At 34.1% G+C, this 24,721-nt stretch overlaps 2 protein-coding genes and 1 pseudogene across 5 annotated transcripts; all 3 read right to left on the bottom strand.

Annotated features, from left to right (window-relative positions):
- Positions 1-219: 219 nt before the first annotated feature.
- LOC146896618 (putative disease resistance protein RGA1) lies at positions 220-4,139 on the bottom strand (annotated as a pseudogene). The gene is made up of 4 exons (XR_015024140.1): positions 4,063-4,139; positions 941-3,813; positions 626-705; positions 220-349 (listed from the first exon to the last, which is right to left on the bottom strand). The product of XR_015024140.1 is annotated as a putative disease resistance protein RGA1 (transcript).
- Positions 4,140-6,220: 2,081 nt separating this feature from the next.
- On the bottom strand, positions 6,221-10,439 carry LOC146896619 (disease resistance protein RGA2-like). Of its 2 annotated transcripts, XM_085739160.1 has the most exons (3): positions 10,326-10,439; positions 7,331-10,224; positions 6,221-6,693 (listed from the first exon to the last, which is right to left on the bottom strand). In XM_085739160.1, the coding sequence occupies exon 2, from the start codon at positions 9,598-9,600 to the stop codon at positions 7,333-7,335; it is 2,268 nt and encodes a 755-aa protein (XP_085595286.1). In that variant the 5' UTR covers positions 9,601-10,224; positions 10,326-10,439; the 3' UTR covers positions 6,221-6,693; positions 7,331-7,332. The 2 variants fall into 2 exon arrangements, with proteins under 2 accessions (XP_085595286.1, XP_085595287.1); XM_085739161.1 differs by lacking the exon at positions 6,221-6,693 and having other exon boundaries at positions 9,127-10,224.
- Positions 10,440-12,091: 1,652 nt separating this feature from the next.
- Positions 12,092-22,815, bottom strand: LOC146896620 (lipase class 3 family protein). Of its 2 annotated transcripts, none has more exons than XM_085738372.1 (14): positions 22,385-22,815; positions 20,473-20,582; positions 19,211-19,273; positions 18,938-19,095; positions 17,801-17,905; positions 17,578-17,708; positions 16,926-17,493; positions 16,599-16,664; positions 16,370-16,446; positions 15,825-16,106; positions 14,876-15,200; positions 14,641-14,790; positions 13,250-13,789; positions 12,092-12,546 (listed from the first exon to the last, which is right to left on the bottom strand). In XM_085738372.1, the coding sequence occupies exons 4-14, from the start codon at positions 18,968-18,970 to the stop codon at positions 12,358-12,360; spliced, it is 2,466 nt and encodes an 821-aa protein (XP_085594498.1). In that variant the 5' UTR covers positions 18,971-19,095; positions 19,211-19,273; positions 20,473-20,582; positions 22,385-22,815; the 3' UTR covers positions 12,092-12,357. The 2 variants fall into 2 exon arrangements, with proteins under 2 accessions (XP_085594498.1, XP_085594497.1); XM_085738371.1 differs by having other exon boundaries at positions 18,938-19,127.
- Between the last annotated feature and the right edge of the window lie 1,906 nt (positions 22,816-24,721).

The following is a 24,721-nucleotide window of genomic DNA, read 5'->3' on the forward strand; positions in this document are numbered from 1 at the left end:
CTTCACAAGTATTTGAACACTTTATTACTACAACTTGAGCAAGGTAACAACATCATAGCATCCTTCAAATAAGTGACATAGTATTTTAAGTCTTGAAACCACATCAAACATTGTCACTTCAGTTATTCTTCCATGACTTTATTAGAAAATTCATCACTATTTTACATTTCCTCAACAATTGCCATCCTTCAACAATTCTGTTAAGAGACAAAGTGCAGACACAACATTTCAATCCATACACAACACTAGCAGTCACTTTTGTCCAGGACAACCAGATCAATTGCAGCAATATTTTCATCAGAATTCATACGAAAGCAGAATTCGCTAGACTTCTTGTAGATGCTATCAACTGCATAGTAGCCATGGCATGAACAGAACAGTAAGTAACTAAAAGTACACCAAGCAACATGCAAATAACATGTTAGAAAGATAAATACTAATAGTGAAAAGAAGTTAAACTTTTGATTTATTTATAAATTGATATAAACTAGGGGAAAAGAACTTTGATGGACTTTCACTTATTCATAAACTTTTGCATACTTGAATCTATGTCAACATCCATAGCCACTATACTAAAACTTATATTTCTCTTAAAATTGTAATCAATGAATAACTAAAGACTCACCTGAAAGTTACATATATAGTGTAATTACTCCCATTTTCGATGAGCCAAAGCAGATATTCTGTTTTTGTTTCTATCTTTTCCTGTCAACAGTCAAGAATGAGTCTTTGCATGCTAAAATAACACTTTTAAGATTTTAACTCTACACTTAAATGAGCAAATGATAACGCATGATTAAGTGAAAAGAAATTGAAAATTTTAAAATAAAATATTTCGATTCTTTTTAAGATTATGTTTGGGATCTGAGCAATTTAACTATTTAAGACTCACTTTGACAGTGTTTTTAAGATGATATTGCTGCCTTGAATTTAAGAATACCTTTTTAAGATTATGTTTGGGATGTGAGCAATTTTGGGCCATGTTGCACTTGTTTGTGTTTCACATTCTTCAAGCAAAAGGGGACAGTCAATGATTTCTAGGGTCTGTAATTTGGCAAGGTGAGGCATTCCTTCGGGAAACAAAGCCAAATTTTCACAGTCCTCAATGGTGATATGCTCAAGTGATGAGAGGTTGCAAACCCAGTCGGGCATTGCCTTTAGATACGAACAATGGCAAAATTTAATATTTCGCAAGGAAGGAAGATAATTGAGATCGTCTTGAAACGAAATTTTGATTTCCTGGAATGTTTGACTTGGAAGCTTACCAATAACTAGATGCTCCAGAGAAGTCAGATTTTGCACCCAATTCTTTGGGAATTTTTTCACATCCAAATCAACATGCACAAGGTTCAAGTCTTTTATCAAGGAAAGAGGAGGGACTTCAATCGAAGATTTTGAATCTACCATGTTTAATGTTGCTTCCAGTACACTACTAGAATGATTTAAACACAATGTCTTGCCAAGTTTTGGAAACGTCGGAACGCGACTCAACTTTGGACAAAAATTGATTCGTAAATGAGAAAGACGGGAAGAAAATGGAGGGAAGGAGAGATGATTTGATGGTGAAGAGGAATCATCATCATTCACATCATCCCTCATCCTCACCCATCCCCTCAACTTTTTACATGAAATAAATGTGAGGTTCTCCAACGAAGGGAAGAATGTGTCAGGAAGAAGAGGTTCTTCATAATATAGGTACTCCAATTCAGGCAGGTAATGTATATAAAGTGACTTAAGGAACGGGAGACGTTCCATTGGTGGGAGATACTCCAAATCATGACAAGTATAGAGAGAGATTTCAACAATAAATGTGAGTGAAGAAAACCAATTTGAAAAAAACAACATCCTTGTGCCGCTCCCTCATGCCTAATTTTCCAAATCCATATGTTATTTTCTTCTCTTTGGAGGCTGTTAAATTTTGAATAATTAGTTGTTTCAAATTGATTAAATTTGAGACATCTTTTGTAGAAAATTCAACTTCTTCACACCCTTCCAATATTAGTGTTTGTAGGCAAATAATATTACTTACAGATTTCAAAAGACTTCTCCCTCCTTCGCAGTACCATAAATTAAGATATCTTAAATGCCTCAATTTTCCAATTGAATCGCACAACTTACTTAAAGAACAAGACAACTTCAGGACGCGTAAGTATTTGAATTTTGAAATAATAGACAACTCCTTCTCATTTCAAGTCTCCCAATTATTGGACAACAAAATCAAAGTTCGCATCCTGATTGCATCCACAGACTTTAACAAAACAATATCATCACTTTTCAACATTACATGCATCGGACTACCGCCAATTGTTTTATTCTCATTATCCACATAACAACAATCATTGCCAGCAACATGCATTGAAAGATCGTGTATTAAATCGTGCATTTTGAAACTAGAAATGTCACCACATTCATCAATTTCAGCATCTTGGAAAAATGACTTAATCAAGAAAATATTTACAAATTGGTTACCGATATCTTCCATAAACTTTCCACCTGAACATTCAAAATAACCTTGTGCCACCCACAGCTGAATCAACTCATCCTTCTCTATTCTCCAATCCTTGGGATATAAAGAGCAGTAAGCAAAACATTGTCGCAGTTGAGGCGACAAGTTTTGGTAACTCAGTTTCAACACTGGCATGATGCTTTCTTCGTCTTCACATGATTTCCACAGGCCACCTTGTAAGACATCACTCCATTCCTTTGCTTCAGTTTTACCCTGTAATAGGCCTCCTAGTGTTCTGATTGCTAGTGGAACACCACTGCACTTCTCTGCTATCTTCTTACCAATTGATTCCAGAGTTTGGTTCACACTTTTGGTTTCATCCCCATATGTAATGATGTTCTTCAACAAACTCCAAGATTCTGCTGTATTCAAACCATTCAAAGTATAATGGATACTTACACCCATTGTTTGTGCTACAATTTTAGTACGAGTTGTCACTATAACCTTACTCTCTTGAGCACCACACATCAAATGAGTCCTCAATTGAGTCCATTTTTCGTAACTCTCGTTCCAAATGTCATCTAGGACTAATAAGTATTTTTTACCAATTAAATGGTTGCGAAGCATATTTTGCAAGTTTTCCAATGATAACTTATCATCAATTTTGCTATTGGTCAATGACTCCAAAATTTTCTTAACTATTTTGACATAAAAGTTATCAGAGACACAAACCCACATCCTCTTTTTGAAAAGATTTTGCACTTCTCCATCATTGTATACCAATTGAGCAAGAGCTGTCTTCCCCAAACCACCAATTCCAACTATTGCAATCAGGGAGACGTTTTGATTTTCATATGGTTGCCTTAACATGCTTATAATATTCTTTTTATCATCTTCTCTTCCAATAATATCTGAGTCTAACACATAAGAACAAGTTTCTCTCTTCGCACTGATAGTTTGCTCAACCACCACAACATTTGAATTTAGATTCAACCCAGTCATATCTTTCACCACATCATTAATTTGTTTTTTGTATTGTTTCAATTTCATGAGCCGTTTTAAGCCGAAAAACAAGTCTACTTGGAGATAAGGTATGAAGTACCTTTGTCACTTTGTTCTTATGAGCTTCCTCCATTTTGTGTCTCATATCTTCAATAACAAATTCATCTAGCAAAACATCGGCAGCATGAAGAATGCCGTTGAGCCTTCTTACCCAGTTTCGTACAGCATGGTTTTGTGCTTCTTGTTTCTCCTCAGCATCTAAGAGCACAGCTCTAATAGATTCAATTGTGTTTTTAAGCCTTTCCAATTCATCGATCACACCATAAATCCGTCCAAATTCACAAAAGGCTGCAGAAGCTAACCTGACAGATTAAAATTTTCGTCATTTCAACTCTTTCTTGATGACACTTCTCTTCAAGATCATTTTTAGTTGGTTTTTGGTAATATTTTACACACAAACCATTGTTAGTTTGGATACTACTATTATGTTTTTCCTTTAACACCATTACTCATTTTTTAACTTCTTCATTCTATCTCTCTCTACAATAAATGACCAGGGATAATATTGACAAAATCATGGTTAATAAGAAGGAGTAGAAATATGAAGTCATGTGTTAATGAGACTTGCAACAACAGCATAAGGAATTTTCTCAGCCATAATTCAAAAAGAAAACACAAGGCATACAGATGGATTAATTGATCTGAATGTTTACAACAATGCAGAGTTTGAGAGTGATAATGAATGTAGGGAAAGTGTGCCTACATAAGATCAATGGAAAGGGACAAAAAAGTAATTACAACTTGGAAAAAACTATAGTTTATGGTAGTTGACCAATAGTGGGAAAGCAAGTCGTCTCTTTTTGTCTACACGTTGCATCACAATTGTCCACAAAATAACCAATATTATATTAAGAAAATATTAATTATATTAATAAAACCCAATTCAAGTAAAGATCACACTTCAAAATTTATGTTGCTAATGTTCCAGAATTGAAAATTTTCTTTCACACCTTTGTTTTATCACCTACTAACATAAGAAAAAACATTAGGGTATGTTTGGATCCACGGCTGGAGCTTTATTTTCACGTCTCAAGGCGATATTGACGTGAAAATAAAGAAGCTTTGTTTTCACGTCAACATGGTTCTTTAGCGCACTTTTTCTTAACACACGGCAGTACCAAACACACTATAGAACATGGAGCAGATACAATCCATTAGCATTTTCAGATTTACAGATGATATTTATTCTTGAATGTGATTGACAAATCAAAGATACAAAGGAAACTAACACCCTTATTTGAAACTGTTATTGATCCAATGCAGTGAAAAGTTTATAAGCTTTGCTCCATTTATTCCTATAAAGCTAGGACTTGGACCAAACTGCTCGCTCAGGAAGCGAAATTCCAATATAAGAGCTCTTGTACACTTAAATTCAAAGTGAATCACACAAAAATCAGTGGTTGTCTAGAACTACAACTAGAAAGTAAAACTAGATAGTACTAATATTTCGGAGAAATGAATAATCAGTATATCCAAGCGTATGCTGATGCATATAAAAGGTGGTTCGATCAGGGTGGTTGAACTAGCTGACAATCAGCTCCATTAAGAGAGATCTGGATTTGCCAAAAAGAGGCGTCCATAAGCCACCAAATCGGCCGCACCACATGCTATAGCGTCATTTTCTTCACTTCTACCGTGTAACTTTCAGCAACAATAAATGTCCCTTTGAAGACCTTCCTAATAGGCATCAATGGTCATTTGGTGGTGTTAGACTTGTCCATTTGTGTGACCATCCTAGGCTCAATCATATGACAGTACAAAATTCCCAATTTTATTTAATTATTATTCAGCCATACACAAAATTATGCCCAATTTTAGACTTCTTAATACAATAAAACAACAAACAATATATTAGATTAGACGTGGAGGAGGCATAAGCAAAAACCTAAAACTGTTGACCAACACATCCAATGTCACCTTTCCCCTTTCCAGCAACTTTCTTAGGTATCAAATTCTGATGACTGTTTAGCAAAATAAAATTATGTAAATTAAAAATGATGATCTAGTAAAATCATTGAAAAAGTGAATTATTTCTCAACAGAACTATCAAATGCAGAGTATACATAAGGTATAATGGAATTTATATGCACCTTCTGATTTATCCCTCACTTGTTATTTAAGTATAACAGAAAATTCATTTGCATTCTATACCAATGTAAAACTAAAATTCTCAAAGCAACAACAAAATCCACAGATTGTTAGAAAATGGCAATATAACAAAATGACATTAATCTCACTTGTGTACGTGTAAAATCCATTATGAATAAAACATAAATACTAGCTCAATTTCGAGAATAAGCAAGCCAAACACATTCATTGCTAATGTGATATAAATTTAATTTTCCTTTGATCCTTTTATGTATTTCTTTCACCTATAATCTAAATCAAAAGAATCATTTATAGCCTTTTGTGATTTGATTCTATGGACTAGTACAATGTGGCTACAAAACTTTGTTTAAATTTCCTAACAATATGCAAGAGACCACTAGACATCAATTCTCAGATCTGTACTTACTGGTTAAAGGGTTTATTTGCATTAAATTACTTATGATGTGAACATTTACTGGTTGAGACTATTTCAAAGGTTATATGCATTCCTTAATTTGTTTGACAAATCAACAATGCAAAGGAAACTAACTCTCTTATTTGAAATGTTCACGAGCTTTGCTCCGGAGATACACAAATACGGTGGCTGTTTCTTCATGTGTTAAAAAAATAACTGGGAAATTAGTTATACTGAATTGTTTTTATACCTAGTGAATCACACAGAAGAAATAATTAAAATTTCAAAATGTAAGGCCATAGATTACAATGTACAACAACTTCTAAAACTACCAGCAACAAAATTTGAATAAAATATTAATGCATAAACTATTTCGAGATACAACACCAATAAAATACCATAAGAATACCAATCCATTTTTTTCCAATTACAACAATTTACTGACATTTTGAGATACATGAGTCGAAACCATAGAGATACACCAGTATCGTCATCTACTATTACTAGAAACACTAGCATTGAAGGAAGGCGAAGTCATATCTCTCAGTTTTGGGATAGATTAGTACACAGCCATGTACTAATCCATCCACTCACAGCAACACTAGCAGTCACTTTTTACCACAACTTTGAGATTAATTGTGGCTACATTTCCATCATAACTAGCTTCTTGAAGCGGCACCAGCTACATAGTTTCCACAAACAGAACAGTGAGAAGCTAAAAGTGGCGAAGAGAATAAGTTTGCTTAAGTTAACAATCAGCATAACCAAAAAGGATTGTTGCAGGTGATGTAAATTGTTTTAACCAAAAAGGATTGTTACAGGTGATTTAAATTGTTTAAAGAACAAACTTTGAATTTCAAAATTCATTTTACAAAGGTACTTGAATAGATCATTGGTGAATGCTGCAGCAGTGCAAGTATATCACAAGGTATGACATGCTATTAACTTACTCAAAAACCATCCCTAACAGAATAGAAGAAAGAATTTACAAATTTGACATGAAGATTGTAAGTGACAACTTATGGATGAATTCTATTTTACACGTTCTTGAATATAATAAAATCAGAGAGTTATAATTTATTTTTAGTCAAGAAAATAAAAGCAATAACACATAAAGGTTCAATACATTAATAGTACGAACAAAATCAGAGATCCATAATGGCATTTTTTGAGGTTAGAAAGAAAATCAATCAACTTGAACATTTGAAAACGACCCCGTTAACAAATAATATGGAATCCGTTTATTTAGACAAACCAGAGAACATCAAACAGAAATCATATAAAATTGACAGTATTTTAAGAGGATGACATGTACATACCTTTATAAAGAAAATCTCTGTAAGATTAAGTTTGGGATGTGAGCAATTTTAGGCCATGTTGCACTTGTCTGTGTCTCACATTCTTCAAGCAATAGGGGACAGTGAAAGATTTCTAGGGTCTGTAATTTGGCAAGGCGAGGCATTCCTTCGGGCAGCGAAGCCATATTTTCACATCCCTCAATTTTGACATGCTCAAGTGAGGAGAGTTTGCAAATCCAATCTGGCAATGCATTTAGATCTAAACACATACCAAAACTAATATTTTGCAATGAAGGAAGATAGTTGGTGTCTTCCTGAAACCAAATTTCTATTTCCTGAAATGTTTGACTTGGAAGCCACCAGAATTCAAGACGATCGAGGGAAATCAAATTTTGCATGCAATTCTTTGGAAGTTTTTTCAAATCCAAGTTTTCTCCAGCAAGGCTCAAGTATTTTAGCATGGAAAGAGGAGGGAATTCAATCAAACGTTTTGAACCTACCATGTTTAATGTTGCTTCCAGTGTCTCCACACTAGTGTGTACTAAACTTAGTTTCTTATCAAGGTTTGGAAAAGTAGGCATGCATGTCAACATTCGACAGTCAATGATTTTCAATATAGAAAGACGAGAAGAAAAGGGAGGGAAGGAGATATGATTAGATTGTAGAGAGTTATCATCATCATTGACATCATCCATCATCCTCCACCATCCTCTCAGCTTTCCACATTTCCAAATATTGAGCTTCTCCAGAGATGGGAAGAATGATTCGGGCGAAATAGGCTCTTCATAATATATGTGCTCCAAATTATGAAGAAAAAATATATCAAGTGATTTAAGAAATGGGAGGCGTTCCATTGGTGGAAGATAATGCAAACTTTGACAGCGAATGAGAGAGATTTCAACAATATTTGTGAATGAAGAGTGCCACTTAGAAAAAATTACATTATTGTATACCTCCCCCACACACAATTTTCCAAACATGCATGTTGTGTTCTTCTCTTTCAAGGAATTCACATTTTCAATATTAAGATGTCTCAAATTGATTAAATTTGAGACATCTTTTATAGAAAATTCAACATTTATATTCCGCTCCAAGATTAGTGTCTGTAGGCTAACAATATTAGTAATGGATTTAAAAACACTTCTCACTCCTTTACACCACCTTAAGCTAAGATATCTTAAATGCATCAATTTTACAATTGAATCAAAAAACATACTTAAACAACAATGTTCCAGCTTCAAGACACGTAAGTACTTGAATTTTGAAATGATTTTCAGTCCTATCCCATTCCAAATAATCTCCATGTTGGACACCACAATCAAAGTGCGCAAACTGCTTGCGTCCAATGAATCAAACAGACCAATATCACCCCTTTCCAACATTACATGCATGGGACTTTCAACTAATCTTTCTGTCTCGCTATCCAAGTAACAACAATCATTACCGGCTATTTTCATTGCAAGATCATGTATTAAATCATGCATTTTGAAACTGCATATATCACCACAATCGTCGATTTCGGCATCTTGGAAAAATGACTTCATCAAGAAAATTTTCACGAATTGGTTACCGACATCTTCCATGAGTTGTTTTTTAGATGAGCATTCAAGATAACCTTGTGCCATCCACAAGTGAATCAACTCATCCTTCTTTATTTTCCAATCCTTAGGATATAAAGAGCAGTAAGAAAAACATTGTCTTAGTTGGGGCGACAAGTTTTGGTAACTAATTTTCAACACTGGCATGATGCTTTCTTCGTCTGTACACAATTTCCAAAAGTCACCTTGTAAGACATCGATCCATTCTTTTTCTTCACGTTTTCCTTGTAATAGGCCTCCTAGTGTCCTGATTGCTAGTGGAACACCACTGCACCTTTCAGCTATTTTCTTACCAATTAATTCAAGATTTTGGTTCACTCCTTTTGTCTCATCCCCATATGCAATGATGTTCTTCAACAAACTCCAAGATTTCTCTCGAGTCAGACCATTCAAAGTATAGGCTACACTTACACCCATTGTTTGTGCCACAACTTTAGTACGAGTTGTCACTACAACCTTACTACCTTGAGCACCACACATCAAGTAAGTCCTCAATTGAGCCCACTTTTCAAAACTCTCGTTCCAAATGTCATCTAGGACTAACAAATATCTCTTACCAATTAAATTGTCACGAAGCATATTTTGCAAATTTTCCAATGATAACTTATCATCAATTTTGCTTTTGGTTAATAACTCCAACATTTTTTTAATGATAGTTTTGACATCAAAATTATCAGAGACACATACCCACATACTCTTTTCAAATAACTCTTTTACTTCACCATCATTGTATATCAATTGAGCAAGAGCTGTCTTTCCCAATCCACCAATCCCAACAATAGCAACCACAGAAACATGTTGATTTTCATGTGATTGCCTCAACAAGCTAATGATCTCATTCTTATCGTCTTCTCTTCCGATGATATCTGATTCTAACACAAAAGAACTAGTTTCCCTCCTTATAGTGTTATTTTGCTCAACTGCCACAATATTTGGGTTTAGATTCAACCCAGAAATATCTTTCACCACATCATTAAACTTTTTTGTATTTTTTCAATCTCATGAGCCATTTTACTGCGAAAAGCAATCTTGTTTGGAGATAAAGAATGAAGTACCTGTCTCACTTTGTTCTTATGAGATTCAATCATTTTGTATCTCAAATCTTGAATAAGAAATTCATCTAGCAAGTCATCAGCATGATGAAGCACATCATCTTTGAGTCTTCTTATCCAGTTTTGCACACCATGATTTTTCTCTTGTTTGTCCTCAGCATCAAGGAGCACAGCTTTGATGGATTCAACTGTGTTCTTGAGTCTTTCCAATTCATCCATCACACCATAAATCCGTCCAAATTCACGAAAAGCTGCAGAAGCCAACCTGACAAAAGTATAAACAACTATGTGTGATATATATAAATAGTGAGTGTGAGTGATAATTTTAATGGAAGGAAGAGTAGGTAGAGTTGAAGAGGAAGTCACCTGTCAATGAGACTTGCAGCAACAGCATATGGAATTTGTTCAGCCATCCTCCAAAAAATAGCATAGAGGAATCAGATCGATCAAGTGGATATTCGAAAAGTTGCAGAGGAAATCAGAAGTAGTCTTGGAAAGTGAAGATATAACATGATTGTCGTTGACTAATGAATGGGACAAAACTGTAATTTCGTCTTGAAAAGTGAAGATATAATATATAGTGTTTCCTAGTTGGCCAAATACTGAACAAATTAAGGTCTCAAATTTGCAAAGGATCTATTGTTTTTGAACTTACAAGAAGAATCAAATTCAAGTAACTTATACTATACTCAACAAATTAAGAGAGAGAACGATGATATTTGTACACCTCATATTCTCCCTCCACACATTCAACATCTCAGATTTTTCTTTCTATCACATCATTAATTTATCGTATTTATCACATCATACACTCTTATCTCTTTCTTTCTCAAGGTGTATACATCGAATGGAGTATCCATTAAACATTAAACACTTTTTTTTAAAAGACAGGCTGCATGTGTCAAATCTACTTGGAAACAATTGAAGAAAGATTGTTTCAAATGAAGTACTACTCTTTGTTTTAGTTTTACTAGTTTCACTCATACTAGGCGTGTGGTAAATCAAGCTGTTCATTTTTCGGCAATGTTGCTCTTTCTTCCGATTCAAACTATGTGTGACTCAAGACTTAATCTTGTATCTATGCGGTTGTAGTTATTAACTTGCTGCCTAAATCGGTTTACAGAATTTATTCCCATTTCAAAAAACAAAACAAAAAATTTTACTTGATTAAATTTTCATATATTCTAAAGATAAAAGTATTTTCAGTAAAAAAAAAAAAAGAAAGAAAGAAAGACCAAGAATACTACTTTTGTCCATAGTCTTGGACCTTTTCAGCAGTTTTTTAATTTTTCCACTAAAATTGTGATCTTTTAAAAAACTAAAATACAATTAATGATGTTATTCATTTTGTAATTTTGCAAAAAAAATAATATGAATTTTACTTTTTATAAATAAATTAAGGGTGGGTCAAAAGTCTAAATTTACACAATTGTTACAGGATAAAAAAATAGGCAGTAGTAAAAAAAATTTATTTGACCCTTCAAAGGTGAAAACTTATTTTTTACCAAAAAAAGTGAACATTTTTAATAGCCCTTAACATTGATTTTAGGGTAGGACAGTATAATTAAAGATAGAAGTGGAGGTGGCTCCAAGCAGAATAGTGACCGCCATTTGCCCATGACAATGAGTTGAATTTATGTATGAGAAATTCTGCTCTTCTTCATATAAGAAATAATTCTTTTTTGTTTCTTTTTTTAACCTAATAAAAATCTCACACACCTCACACCTAAAAAGTAAAGAATTGCACCTCACACTTAATAGAGAATTGCAGGTTTGAATTCAAAAGACCCACTTGGGTTTATCCGGTGGTATTGGGACATGCTTGGGACATGAGTGTGCTTCTCTTCAATGTCTCGGTTTCGATTCTCTCCAATGCCAATTTGGATGAGCTAATTTAGCTTAAAAAAATCAAAACAAAGCATATCAATGTCTTACTATCTTTTATCTAATGTCTCGGTTTCGATTCTCTCCAATGCCAATTTGGATGAGCTAATTTAGCTTAAAAAAAATCAAAACAAAGCATATCAATGTCTTACTATCTTTTATCATTTAAATTGTGCTTATAGAATCAAAATTCTTATATAATTGGAGACTTTAATTTTAAAAAATGTATTAGGATCAGCCGAAGACAGTTTCATTTTAAATCACCCCCTATTTCAATATAATTTCATTCAGGCATAAAACTCAAGGATTTACAATAATAAATTAATAAATGAGTAGCTATATATGTTGCTAAAGTGCATACATTAATTATTTTTTACATATTTCTTCTACCTGCAATCGAAAATCCTAGTAACAAAAACTTTACTAAATAAATAAAACTAGGGACAGAAATAATTCAACTCCTATTAGGAAGGCACCTGGCTGGGTAATAAATTATAAGAGAGGAATTCAGTCCTCAGGGATTCCTCAGCCCTGACGCTGCCCCCATTACAATTGCCAGAACAAGGCCAAGACCGGCCCCGACAGATGCACCCACAGCAGCAGAATTCAATGAAATTGCCTTAGCTTTACCATTTTTACTCGCATCATTTGATATTCCTTGTTCTCTGGCCAACTCCATCATCAGTCTATCTCTGGCAAGTTCCTGTCAATAAAAGTATATATAATTTATTGGTTTGCATTATTATAGCAAATACACTTGAAATTGTGCAATGAATAACATGAACAAATATTGAGCATATTGATATAGTAACAAAGTTTCACTTGAAAAAGAATCCAGAATAAAATAAACAACTGAGCTTCTAACTCAATAGCTTTACAGGTATTAAGAGAGACACATTGGATGAGATAAAGCCTGACAATGTTCATACACGGAGGCAGTGTTCACCTTACAAGATGGTTTTGTAAGATTGTGTTAGGTCCAACCCAAATTCTAACTAATAAAAAAAGTGTAGCATTACTGGTATACCTCACAAAGTAGGAAGATAGTATCCCTATTTTCTAAGCATAGAAGCAATTATTACCGAGAGTGCTACTAACACTCACGGTAGCTCAATTTTCACTCCAAGATGGGATGAAATTCATGTAGGTCTCACTAAACTAATGATTCTATTTTCAAAGTGGTGGAACCAACATGAATTTCACCCTATCATAGAGTAAGTATTGGACCGAGATTGTTGAATTTCACCCTATCATAGAGTGAGAGTTGGACGGAGAGTGTTGAACAGTGTTGCTAGCACTTTTCGTTACACTAATTAAAATTTACTACTTATACTACCATTTTGGAATCAATCAAACTAAGAAAAATACGATGTATGCAAAACCATGAAAATAAGTTTTTGTTCCACCTGAAACGAAGACTCCTCATGACTGCGAAGTGCACGATGGATTTTCTCACATAGTGCGGTGACACCTTCAACTTGAAGAACAATCTCCCTTTTCAGGAAAGGCCTCCTAACAAAATTGATAGGAGCGAATAAAAGGTTTTGAGGACCCACCCTTTTACTGGATTCTGCATTAGTTGCAGCATCCCACGACAAAGAAGCCCCGGCAAAACCAGGCATAACATATGGGCAGGCATTTATAATTTCAACCGAGCTAGGAGAGACTTGGTAAGCTTTCAAAGCAGCATCAATTGCTGACTTTTGATGGTGCGCACTAACTGCAAATTTGTTTGTTATTGCAAGAACCCAAGGAATTCCAAGACATTTAGCTTCATCCAAGAAAAGTGACAGAACTGGCTTCTGTTGAGTACCATTTGAATCATTATATCGAGGTATACTATGCGATAGGTTATGAACAAGAACAATCAAATCAGTTTTTCTATTTAGATCTCGAATTCCAGCCCACAGTTCATCCTTGAAGCGAGAGGTTTCTGAACTTAGCTCCTGAAAAACAATTTAAATGAAAAGGCAAATAAACATCACTATATATTTGCTTAACTACCAACAGAAAGTTACTCTTCAACCTAGTACCCTACTAACAGAAAGTTACTCTTCCCTTAAGCCAAGATTTTAAAGCCAGCCATAAACACATGAAATATTTGCTTAACTATTGTATTTGATACCATCTGATAATAAGAATATGTTCCTTCATCGTTGAATTAATAAGTATCGAGATGCAGCACAAATATTTATCAATTAAGAGTGCTAATAACTGAGTTTTTGGCATCATATCAACTCTTTTGACGAAAATGGTAAACAATATTAAAAAAAAAAGTAACATAAATAATGGATGATAATCACTATTTTTACAAAAAAATATAATGTATGTAAATAGATTGATAACACCATAACCCTCCTGGAAAAAAATGTATTAGGAATGTTTTGACGTTTAAGCACCCATAAATATAGGCAGTAGGGACCAGATCATGGTAATACTAGAAATATAAAAGTGAAAAGTAGAGAATGGATCAATCATGACCAAACATCAACAACATAAATAACATTAGTAGAAGTCTCCTACTGGTTGGGGTCAGACGGTAAGCTACATAGATTATATGACACAATTCTGTCCTACTGTGAATTATGTCTTCAGGTACAAGCAAATTTTTAGTTGAAAACAGTACTAGATTCTACATGTTAATACTAGGTTTCGCTAAAGGAAAATGAAACTTGAGAGGAAGAATATCCTCTACTTTCTTCCATGAATACTAACAAAATTTTGAAAATAACCAAATATTTAAAGCACAAGCCACTTTTCAGGGAAAAGCAAACAAAAAAAGGATGAAAAGAAAAACCTGCATATTTATTCCGACAGAATCACAATAGCACAAACCATCGGCAATAACTTCGTGCATGTCAATATCTGAAACTGCATCATCATAAGCAGCAGTACTTGGTTTACTTTTATTCAAAATTGCCTTTAAAAGAGTAGTTTTACCAGATCCCTGCACATAAGCCAACTCATGAAAGTCAGAAGATGAATAGTAAAAGAAATAACACACTTTGACTCCTGAGAAAATTTGTATATACCTCCAGCCCAACTAATCGTACTCTACGAGTTCTCAAATGAACCTCTTTGGAAACAGTTGTAAAATCACTGGTGCAAAATATTAGAAAGTTATTTAAACTTTCCGGACGGACGGACTTATCATTGTCAACTGGTGCTGAACTACCCGCAGTCATTGAATCAACAGAAGTAAACACAGGCATCAAAGAGTCTAACACAGTTTGATGTTTTGGAGGTGTTTTTTGCGGAGCACCTACTAATACTCTCATCTTCTGTAACTCAGGCTGAATTTCTTGATTCGAAGAATAGTTTGGTTCAGAAGGAAAGGATTCAACTGTAGTTGAACACCTAAGGAAGATATAAAAACACATCACATACCTCATAGATTCGAACAAAGCTATTTTATAAGCAATATATATTAAATGAGAAACACAAAAAACCCATTTGAATGTACTCCTTTGTCTATTTGACAGATCTATTTGTGACAAGTGAAACACATTAATATTTTCTACTCCTTGGGCCTGTCCCCTCACTTCTACCCCACAAATCTCAAAACATAATTAATTAAAAAGGCAACCTAGTGATACACAGTGCACGTGATGGCATGGTTGAGGGAAGGGTCGGATCAATTTGGGTCTATTGTAGACAACTTTACTTTGCATTTGCAAGAGGCTGATCCCACAACATGAACCCATAATCTTTGAGAAAGTGTTGGATAAACAACTTAATTAAGTGCTTACTCGATATCAATTCTTATATAAGAGCTTATGCATATGCTGTTTCTACAATTAGAGAGAAAATGGGAGTAAACTCTTCAAAAAAATCTCAATTAACTGTATACAACAGTGAAATAAATTTTGCCTTTCCCAGTAAAAACTTTACACCTTGAGGGCTGATATTAACTGACCCAATTATTGATTATTTAAAAGGAAACTACATCTATAAATGATTTTTATTGGGTAATGACAATACCAGTCACCATTCACTTGAGCATGAACAAGTGTACAGAGATGCAACCCAAAACCAGTAATATCAACTTTCAGAGGTTCTCCATTTTTCGCTCCAGGCACACCATTCCATCCTAGAGGAACAATAGAAGTTGCAGTACGAATAGTAGGAGATTCTACTATATGCCCAAGCTCAACAGTGTCTGCAGCTGCAAGCCCGAGCCATTGCTGTAGATGAGAAGCCTGTTGCCATTGCTCAATCCCTAAGAAAGACGATGCATCATCGTTCATACATAAGTCAAAGATTCTGCAACAAAAAAGGGGAAAAACAAAGGGATTATTTCTATTCAAAACATAATCAAGTAGTGATGTTGAGAGATACCATCATGCTTCAATAACCAATAATTATCCCACTGTGCCCGGATTCAAGGAGCTAGGCAACACAAATTAGTTTGGATATGATCTGGTCTTGGGAAAATGTAATTCAGTATGCTCATTTAAGTGTGTAATAATTTTTGAAACTATAAAACACAACTCTATTATACACAACATGACAAGAAAGACAATTACCTCTGAAACCGAGATCGATATGATTTCATTGAATGTGATTGAAATCTTTCCCTCAATTCAGCAAATACTGATTTGACCTGAAAATGTCTTTGCCAGAAGAAAGCAAACAAAATGAGAGAACTTACACGGTTGCACTCAAAATATGACAAGGTTGGGTAGTAAATTCTAAGACAAAAATGGAGAGTGGAACTTTCTCAAGTATTGGTAAGCAATGAAAACAGATTCATACCGATGTCAACTTCGAGTACTCTGCACCTGATAATGACTCTACAGAGGAATTCCCCAACAAATAAAGCTGTCTTGCACAAAACGGGTTGTGATTAGGTAAACATTTATTCAAATACAGTAGCACAACTGTCATAATATGCATGAAAAGAATTAAACACTACGATAAAATCACGAGAAAAAAACCCAAATAATACTGAGACAAGGTGATTATAACATGCAAAGCAAATCACAAACAAACTGCGAGAAAATTTAAAAAATAAATAAAATAAACTTTTGACATCTTTGGTGACAGCAACAGAAACTATTACGAATCAGATGTCGATAATACCTGTCCAAATGGTACATATGATGGTAAATAAGGTACTTTGTGCCATTTTCCTTCATCGCCATTTATGGCATTGGTCTTTGCATTTGTTTTCCCATTTGTTGACACTTCCAATGAATGTTTATCGGTTTCAGGAAAAGGCTTGAGCGATATGCCATCAGAACTCTCTTGTATTTCAAGTGACTGTGGTTGAACTGCTTCCTCCTCAATCAAGGTATTAGCAAGAGAATCAGGCAATGAGTTTGTTTCAACAGAATTTATTTGTCTTTCTTGGTGTTTACTAAATTGTCTTCGCAATCCTTCTAAAGGGACTAGTCTTGAGAGTCTCCAGAAGGATCTCTGCACGGGACCTACTCCCAAAACCAACTGTTCTCCATCATTGGCTTTTCGCTTTGCTACCCCTTCCTCCTGTTCTCTTGATAATAAGCTGTTACTTTCACTTTCAGAAGGCACTGGGACAGACTGAGCATTATAATGGCTAAAATATGCTGGAGATAAAATACGGGGAACCAAATCCTCTGGAATGCAATAACTCTTGAAATAATGCTGCCAACCTTTTCTATTAATGTAGCTGGAAAAAAAAAATTAACCAATAAATATCCTAGTTTTTCAAGTTTTAAAAAAGTATCAGCAGCTAACTACAAGGAAAACCTACTCCTTCAAAGCAGCATTTCCAACAGGAGGTTGAGAAAATGTAATACATTTGACCGAGACATTCCCATTTTCCTTTGATGAAGATGAAGCAGCAATTACTCTCAAAATGGCAAGAGTAGCTAATGCAGCAACCTGTGTAGAATATTTGGAACTTTATTATATGCAAATTGTTCAAATACATTAAAAGCAATGTTTTGAAACCCAGATGGATGAATCAAACTCACAGCTCCTCCAAGTGAATGACCACACAAAACAAGTTTGCGTTTCTTCTTTTGAGCAAGCCTGTACAATTCTAATGCAGGTATTCCTTTAGCACGGGCCATGAAACCCTGACAAATAATGAGGGAAATTATTTGAGCCAGAAGACACAAAATTTACATAAATGGCATAGATATATTACAAAGTATCCGGTACAAAAAACATCAAAAGCCTCTTATGAATACGTGACACTAGCTGTATGGATCAAATAGCACCAGAAAATCACGTCGTATTGTAAGTCATGCCTGATAACACTAGTTGAATTTTAATCCTACTTCATGATTTTCCCTAGTTTTGCTAGATCTTCCTCTACCTCTAACTATAAGACTACCCCCCATCAAATAAACTCCCTGTAAATATTGAATTTCGCAGGTCTTCACTACATATGACGAGATCATCTAAGACAATACTTTCAACAAAAAGTGCTGCCCCAACTCTCTCTCTGAAGCATTCCTTTGTAGTCCTATCTTAACTTGTGTGTCTACTCACCCATCACAACATTGTCATGTTTGCAACGTTGAGTTTATTTTCTTGTTGGTCTTTATCACACTGCAAAACCAATAGCCAAACGGTGACATTTTCCTTTAAGCTTGAATAACTCTTCTATATCACATGTAACACCTGAATAAGTCCTCCATTTAATCCACCCAACTTAAATCAATTATATTCGGAGAAATGAGAAAAAATGTATGTTTCTGATTGTTAGATTATCGCATTCTTAATCTCTGAACATAGAGATTCAAATTTATGATACACACATGGGTAGTGTTAAGACTAAGAGTCTCACATTGGATAACATGGTGTGAATATAAGTGGTAGGCATCCCTAACCAAGGAGGTTTTGTGGAGTTAAATTACCGAGCCCAAATTCTATGATGGTATCAAAACATATCCTAGATTTGTAAGGCCACTCCTGTCGAGGTCCATATGTTCACTCTTGGGCATGAGGAGTGTGTCCATGATCCATCACAAAACTTAGTGAAACTAAAGGTCCCAAAAACATTTTTTTTAACTATAGAGCTTATTTGAGATTTTCCAAACAGTACAAGACTCTAGGAATTAATACAATCAGAAAAATATAAGATGGAAGACAATTTTATTTACCCTATGGGCAGCAGGTTTATATTTACTCTTCATTTGTTTAGACCTGGATTCTAGAGGATTCCACGCATATTCTTTTCCACTTTGGTTTTCACCCTTATCAGATTCAGTTGCTAAATGTCCGTCGGATTCCTCAGCAGCATCCTCATGAAAGATTGCACCTTGAAGTATATTCGCATCAGCAATCACATCCCTTTCAGTAAAATTAAAAGGTAAAGATTCCAGAAGTTGTAATGATTTTAAATGATAGCACAAAAATATATATGAAAAACTAACTTGTATTGCTTTGTTCCTATAAAGGAAGCAAATAAAGTGTCCCCTGCCTCTGCCAATAAATACCTGTGACAACATAATTAATCAAATAAGTATGACAGTTCAAAATATTCAAACCCTGCACTGTATAATCTTGATATAGTATTAAGAAACAACAAAGGAAAAAAAACTTGAATGAACAATTCTACTTTGACAGAAAACCTAAAAAATCTATCTGATTACAGATCAAAATTCCAATTATTTAATAATTTCTTAGCAATGTGAGCTGTTGAGGAACTCACATGCTAGATTGTCAGAGAAACAAAACAAACTGAATCCAGTGTTATCGGTCCCTAATCACGGATAGTGCAATGGAGCGCCAATCATTTAAAGACTAACGGGATAGCCATTCTGAAACTGTTTACAGTTTCTATAATGCATCTATCCGCGTAAATTCACAAAAGTAATAAAAACTACTCAAAATTCATAATTAGCAAAAACAATATAGGTGTCTTAAACAGTCACTGAGGGGGAAAGGAATGACAGGCCGAATGTTATCGGAGATGGCAGCATGTCGTGGCCAGAATCTCCAGAGAGGCGGGGGAAGAGAATCGGTAGAGAGCAGCACGAGACAGGCACAAGAGATCGCGAGAGACACAAAGAAACAATCCCGGAAATCCCCAGAGATGCTCTGGTGCGTTTTAAGGCTGAAATCCATAAAATACTTTAGAAAAGCCCTCTGGAATTAAAGATTTGTGCTTTTCTGGCATTTCAGCATGCACTCATGGTGCTTTTCTGGCATCTCCGCCGCCATTGCGTGCCCCCCCCCCCCCCCCCCCCCCCCCCCTCATACAATCTGATATACTCCCTCCGTTTCAAAATGAGTGTCGTTTTAGGTGTTGGGACACAGATTAAGAAATAGAATGAAATAATCATTAGATATAACACTTTTACTAAACTGCCCTTTACTTTATAAGAAAAAGACAAACATAAAGTTGCATTGGAAATTGTGTGAGAGAAAAGTTTGAGTATTTATTGAGGGTAAAGTTGGAAGAAAAAAATTAAAGTTGTATTGGAAATGTAAAGCTACATTCATTTTGAAACAAATTTTTTTGGCTAAAGCGACACTCATTTTGAAACGGAGGGAGTACTAAAAAATGTTGAAGAAATAAAGAGTCAACTTTAAAATGAGGATCAAAAGCTATAGATGTCAAAAGATGCAGTGCAGTTTGTGCAACTAATACAATATAAGAAGGATTGAATTGGATGAAGAATGAATGACAAACCTATGAGGAACATGATCTGATGAAGGTTGCACCCGCTCCAAAGCAACAATTTGTCCTCCAAAATCGGCCTTAAATCTATTTACAGCTCGAATCATCTCAGTAGCAGGCCTCTGTGATATAAGGAAGTCATAAATAAATTCAAGTTTATGTTTATTGAAGTCAACGTATATTCAAGCAAGTCCTGTAGACATAAAAACTCAAAGTCCCTAGGATTTTGTAAGTGAAGTCAACATCTATGTTGATTGAAGTCAACATATATTCAAGCAAGTGTTTGTATAAATCTTGAAGGACATATACTATTGAGATAATTCCCAATTCATTGCTTACCAACATATTTTCTAATGATAGCTGCATACTTGTATTCAACTAAACACCAGTCCACAATATATTTCCCAAATCAGCCTCTTGCTAATTCTTTGCAAATCCAAGATAAGGTTGAATGGTACAATAGACCGACATTGGATCCAATTCTTCCCTAGACTCTACCATGGCAGGTGCTTTGAAGCACCAGGTTGCCCTTTTTAATTGCATTCACTTGAATAATTTGGAATTAATTTTCTATATTAAATAATAAAACTTACAGTGTGTGTGTGTGTGTGTGTGGTTATAATAAAACTTACATATTCGCTGTCACATTGGCCCTTGAATGTATCAAATCAAAATTACTAACACATCCACAAGTGTCTCTTTCATTAGTTATTTCAGTTCTCGAATATGTTTTTAGGTTGTCATTTAGCCCTCGAATGTGTATTTCATCTGTCAATTTAGTCCATAAAATTTCTAATGGAAGAGGCACTAGGGATGTATTGACAATTTTAATACATTTGGGAACTATAGTAACAATGTCTCACACATTCGGGGACAAAATGGTAGTCAATTTCATATCAAAGCCTATGACTATCTCCAACCTCATTGTCAGTAAAAGCCACTATACTTTATAGCTTTTGCAAAATCAAGGTGCCTCAGTTATTCTGCCAATCTCACCGTGAACCTAAACATCCGAACATGCACGAAAACTAGACCTTTCCCATATAAAATTCAAACACTCCGCCATTTCCTCAACTCACTCTCCCGTAATAAAAGTATACATGATTTCCCTTACACCCCACTCCTCTTCAAGTTGCAACCACAATACAACTCTCCATACATCAATTATTACAAAAATCGTTTTAATCCAAATAACTAATTCTATGACATATTGACACAGACACTCTAACACTTCCATGTAATTTACGAAATGGAAAAATTGAATATAATCGCATGTGTCGTGTCGGACACCGACACATGTCGTACACAAGACACACGCCTTGGATTAGACGTGTCGATGCTACAGAGACTGAGGACCTGTTTGGCAAGTCACATTTTCTAGTTTATAGCTTATGAGCTCATATGACTAAAAAAAACCCATTTTACAACCGTTGTTTTCTCACGAGCTTATAGCTTATTTTCACTAGCTTATAGCGTATTTTTATAAACTAATTCAAGTAACTTAAAAGCTTATTACTCATCATTTTTTTCTATCAATTTTACCACCTGTAGTATTAATTAAAAAAAATATTAATTAAATATTTTTTTATGTCATTTCATATTTATTTATAAGTTAGTTCAACCGATATAATTTAACCAAACACTACAAATTCAATCACTTAACTTCTCTACTATCAACTAAAAACTAACTTATCTTATTTTTTACCGAACAAAGCCGATTCACAAGCTTCCTCTACTTAAAAATTGAAACTAAATCCGTAAACTAGTTTCTCAGGTATTTGCTATTTATTTTTTAGCAAACAAAGCCTAATTCACAAGCTTCTACTTGAAAATTGAAACTGAATCAGAAAACTACAAATTCTACTACATGAATTGAACATAAACAAAAACAACGAAACTGAAATGAATTGAAAAGAAAAGAGACCTTGTAAACGCATTCGGAAAGAACCATGCAACAAAGAAGATCTTGCAAATCGGAAAGAGAATCAGTGTTAAGAGCGAGACAGAGATCATTGAGCTGTTTACGACGCCGTTGGTACTCTTCTTTGATCCGTTTCTTCTGCTCGCGGTGGTTAGTCCATGGCCATCTCATCCGCCATTGGAGTGGGCCCCACGATACCTTCATCAGCCGAGCTCCTTGTTCTCTCATCCATGGCTCCACTCGGCTCTGGATAAACTCCATCGCCGAGAAATTTGGATTAACCTTCTTTTGGATTCAGAAATTGAAATGAAAAGTTCAATGTGATGTAATAAAATGATTATGATTATGATTATTAATAATTGAAGAAAATGAATTGTGTAGGATTACTGTTAGATTTGATTTTGAAGAAACGGTTGAGTTGCTTTCGAAGTGATGAAGAAGAAATCTGGAGTATTCTTTTATTTATTTATTTATTTTTTATGAAAAAAATCTTTAGTATTATTAAAATATAATTATTTGTTTTTTAAAATTGATAATTGAAACATTTAAGTATATTTTTTAAATTAAAATGAAATTTGATTCTGAAAAAATCAGCAATTCTTGTATTTGATGCGAATACATGGATAAAGAAGGGAATATCCAATTGCTATTCTATTACTATCTCCGTTCCTTTTTAAGTGTCATTTTTTAACATTTTACACAAACCAAGACACTCAATAAATGTTACTTTTTCTTATACAATAATCTATACTTTTACTATAATAGCCTTAGTCATTTAATATCTTATTTCATATATTTCTCTCTCCACAATAAATAACTAAGGGTAATGTTGGTAAAACAACATTTATTGTTGCGTTGAACTTTGAAAGTGACGAGTTAAATAGGAGCAAAAATTTCTCCAAAAGCCGACACTTATAAAGGAACGGAGTGAGTATCATTTTTTGGAATGTTCCTTATAATATTTTATTTTATTTGATAAGGATGGAAATGGATCACATGACCAAATGAGCACATGAAATGTAACCCAAAAAAAATAAATGAGACACATGAAAACCTCTTACATCATTACAAATGGATAAAATAAGAAGAAAAATCATATACATTTATTTGAACATCTTCAATATTATAATTTTATTGTATAAATAAATGGTTATTTATACGTTTAATTATTTCAAAATTATAGTAAAACTATTCTAATTTCTTTTGAAAAATAGAGTAGAAGTCGACTCATACGCTAAATTGAGATGTCAATTTGTATTTGCAAGTGGGGTCATTATGAAAACTACTATCCAATTTAAGGCTGCATTGCAGGAATCTTTTTTTCCTCCATGAGGAATATCCCTTATGTTTGCATGGATTGCATTCTTGAAGATTATACTAAAATAACTTTGTATACATATATTCAAACATTTTATGTTATATTATTTATCTTTTCAGACAATGAATATAACTTTCTTTTAGTTCTGGTATATAATTTTTTTATTTTGTAGTTAAATTTTAAAATACTTTATTACATTTGACTAAAAATAAAAGACAATAATTATTTTTTATCATGAAGGAATCCTCGTGGGAACTACGGTTAAAACTCTATAAATTAATAATGTCGGGACCGGAGAAATTTATTAATTTAGAGAGTTATTAATTTATCGATAAATTAATAATTATTAATTTAAAGAGTTTTTAAGTAATTATACCGTACATACCAAACAAAAAGGCAAATTAGTCTATGCCTCTTAGAATTACGTTGCGGCGAACCTTGGGACTCAACGTAAATTAGTAGCTACTATGTTCATATGCATTGGAAATCAATAATGACTTTTGAAGTACGGTAAATGTAAACAAGAGGAACAAATGTGTTCAATGTATTCTTAATATATTTTTTTCGGTTTCTATGAATTATTAATTTATGATTTTCTTGGGACCGAAAATTATAAAGGGATCTCCCGAAAAATTATTATCTTATTATTTTATCGAGTTTTTCAATTTTTTACATTGGCCCAAGTCTCGGACCGGACAAATTTATTATTTTAGAGAGTTTATTAATTTACCGAGTATTAAATTAAAGAGTTTCTACCGTATGAGGACCCGTGAGGATGGAAACGAAGAGAAAAATCTCTATAAGACAGAGATGGGGGACACTTTGGATGGCGGGGATCAGGGCAAAATAATACTCTTTTTATTCGGTCTCATCCGATTAACATCCCTAAATCTAAAAAGGAAAAGGGTTATCAAGAACGTCACTCTCAAAAGTATATTATAATCAAAGTTGACTAGTAAATGTGCGCAGCGATTGCTCTCTCTATAGGTATAGGAAATTGAGGCTCTCCAATGAGAGAGTTT

This window comes from Medicago sativa, chromosome 8, assembly GCF_051527215.1.
Source record: "Medicago sativa cultivar Bolivia chromosome 8, Bolivia_mono, whole genome shotgun sequence".
Taxonomy (NCBI): domain Eukaryota; kingdom Viridiplantae; phylum Streptophyta; class Magnoliopsida; order Fabales; family Fabaceae; genus Medicago; species Medicago sativa.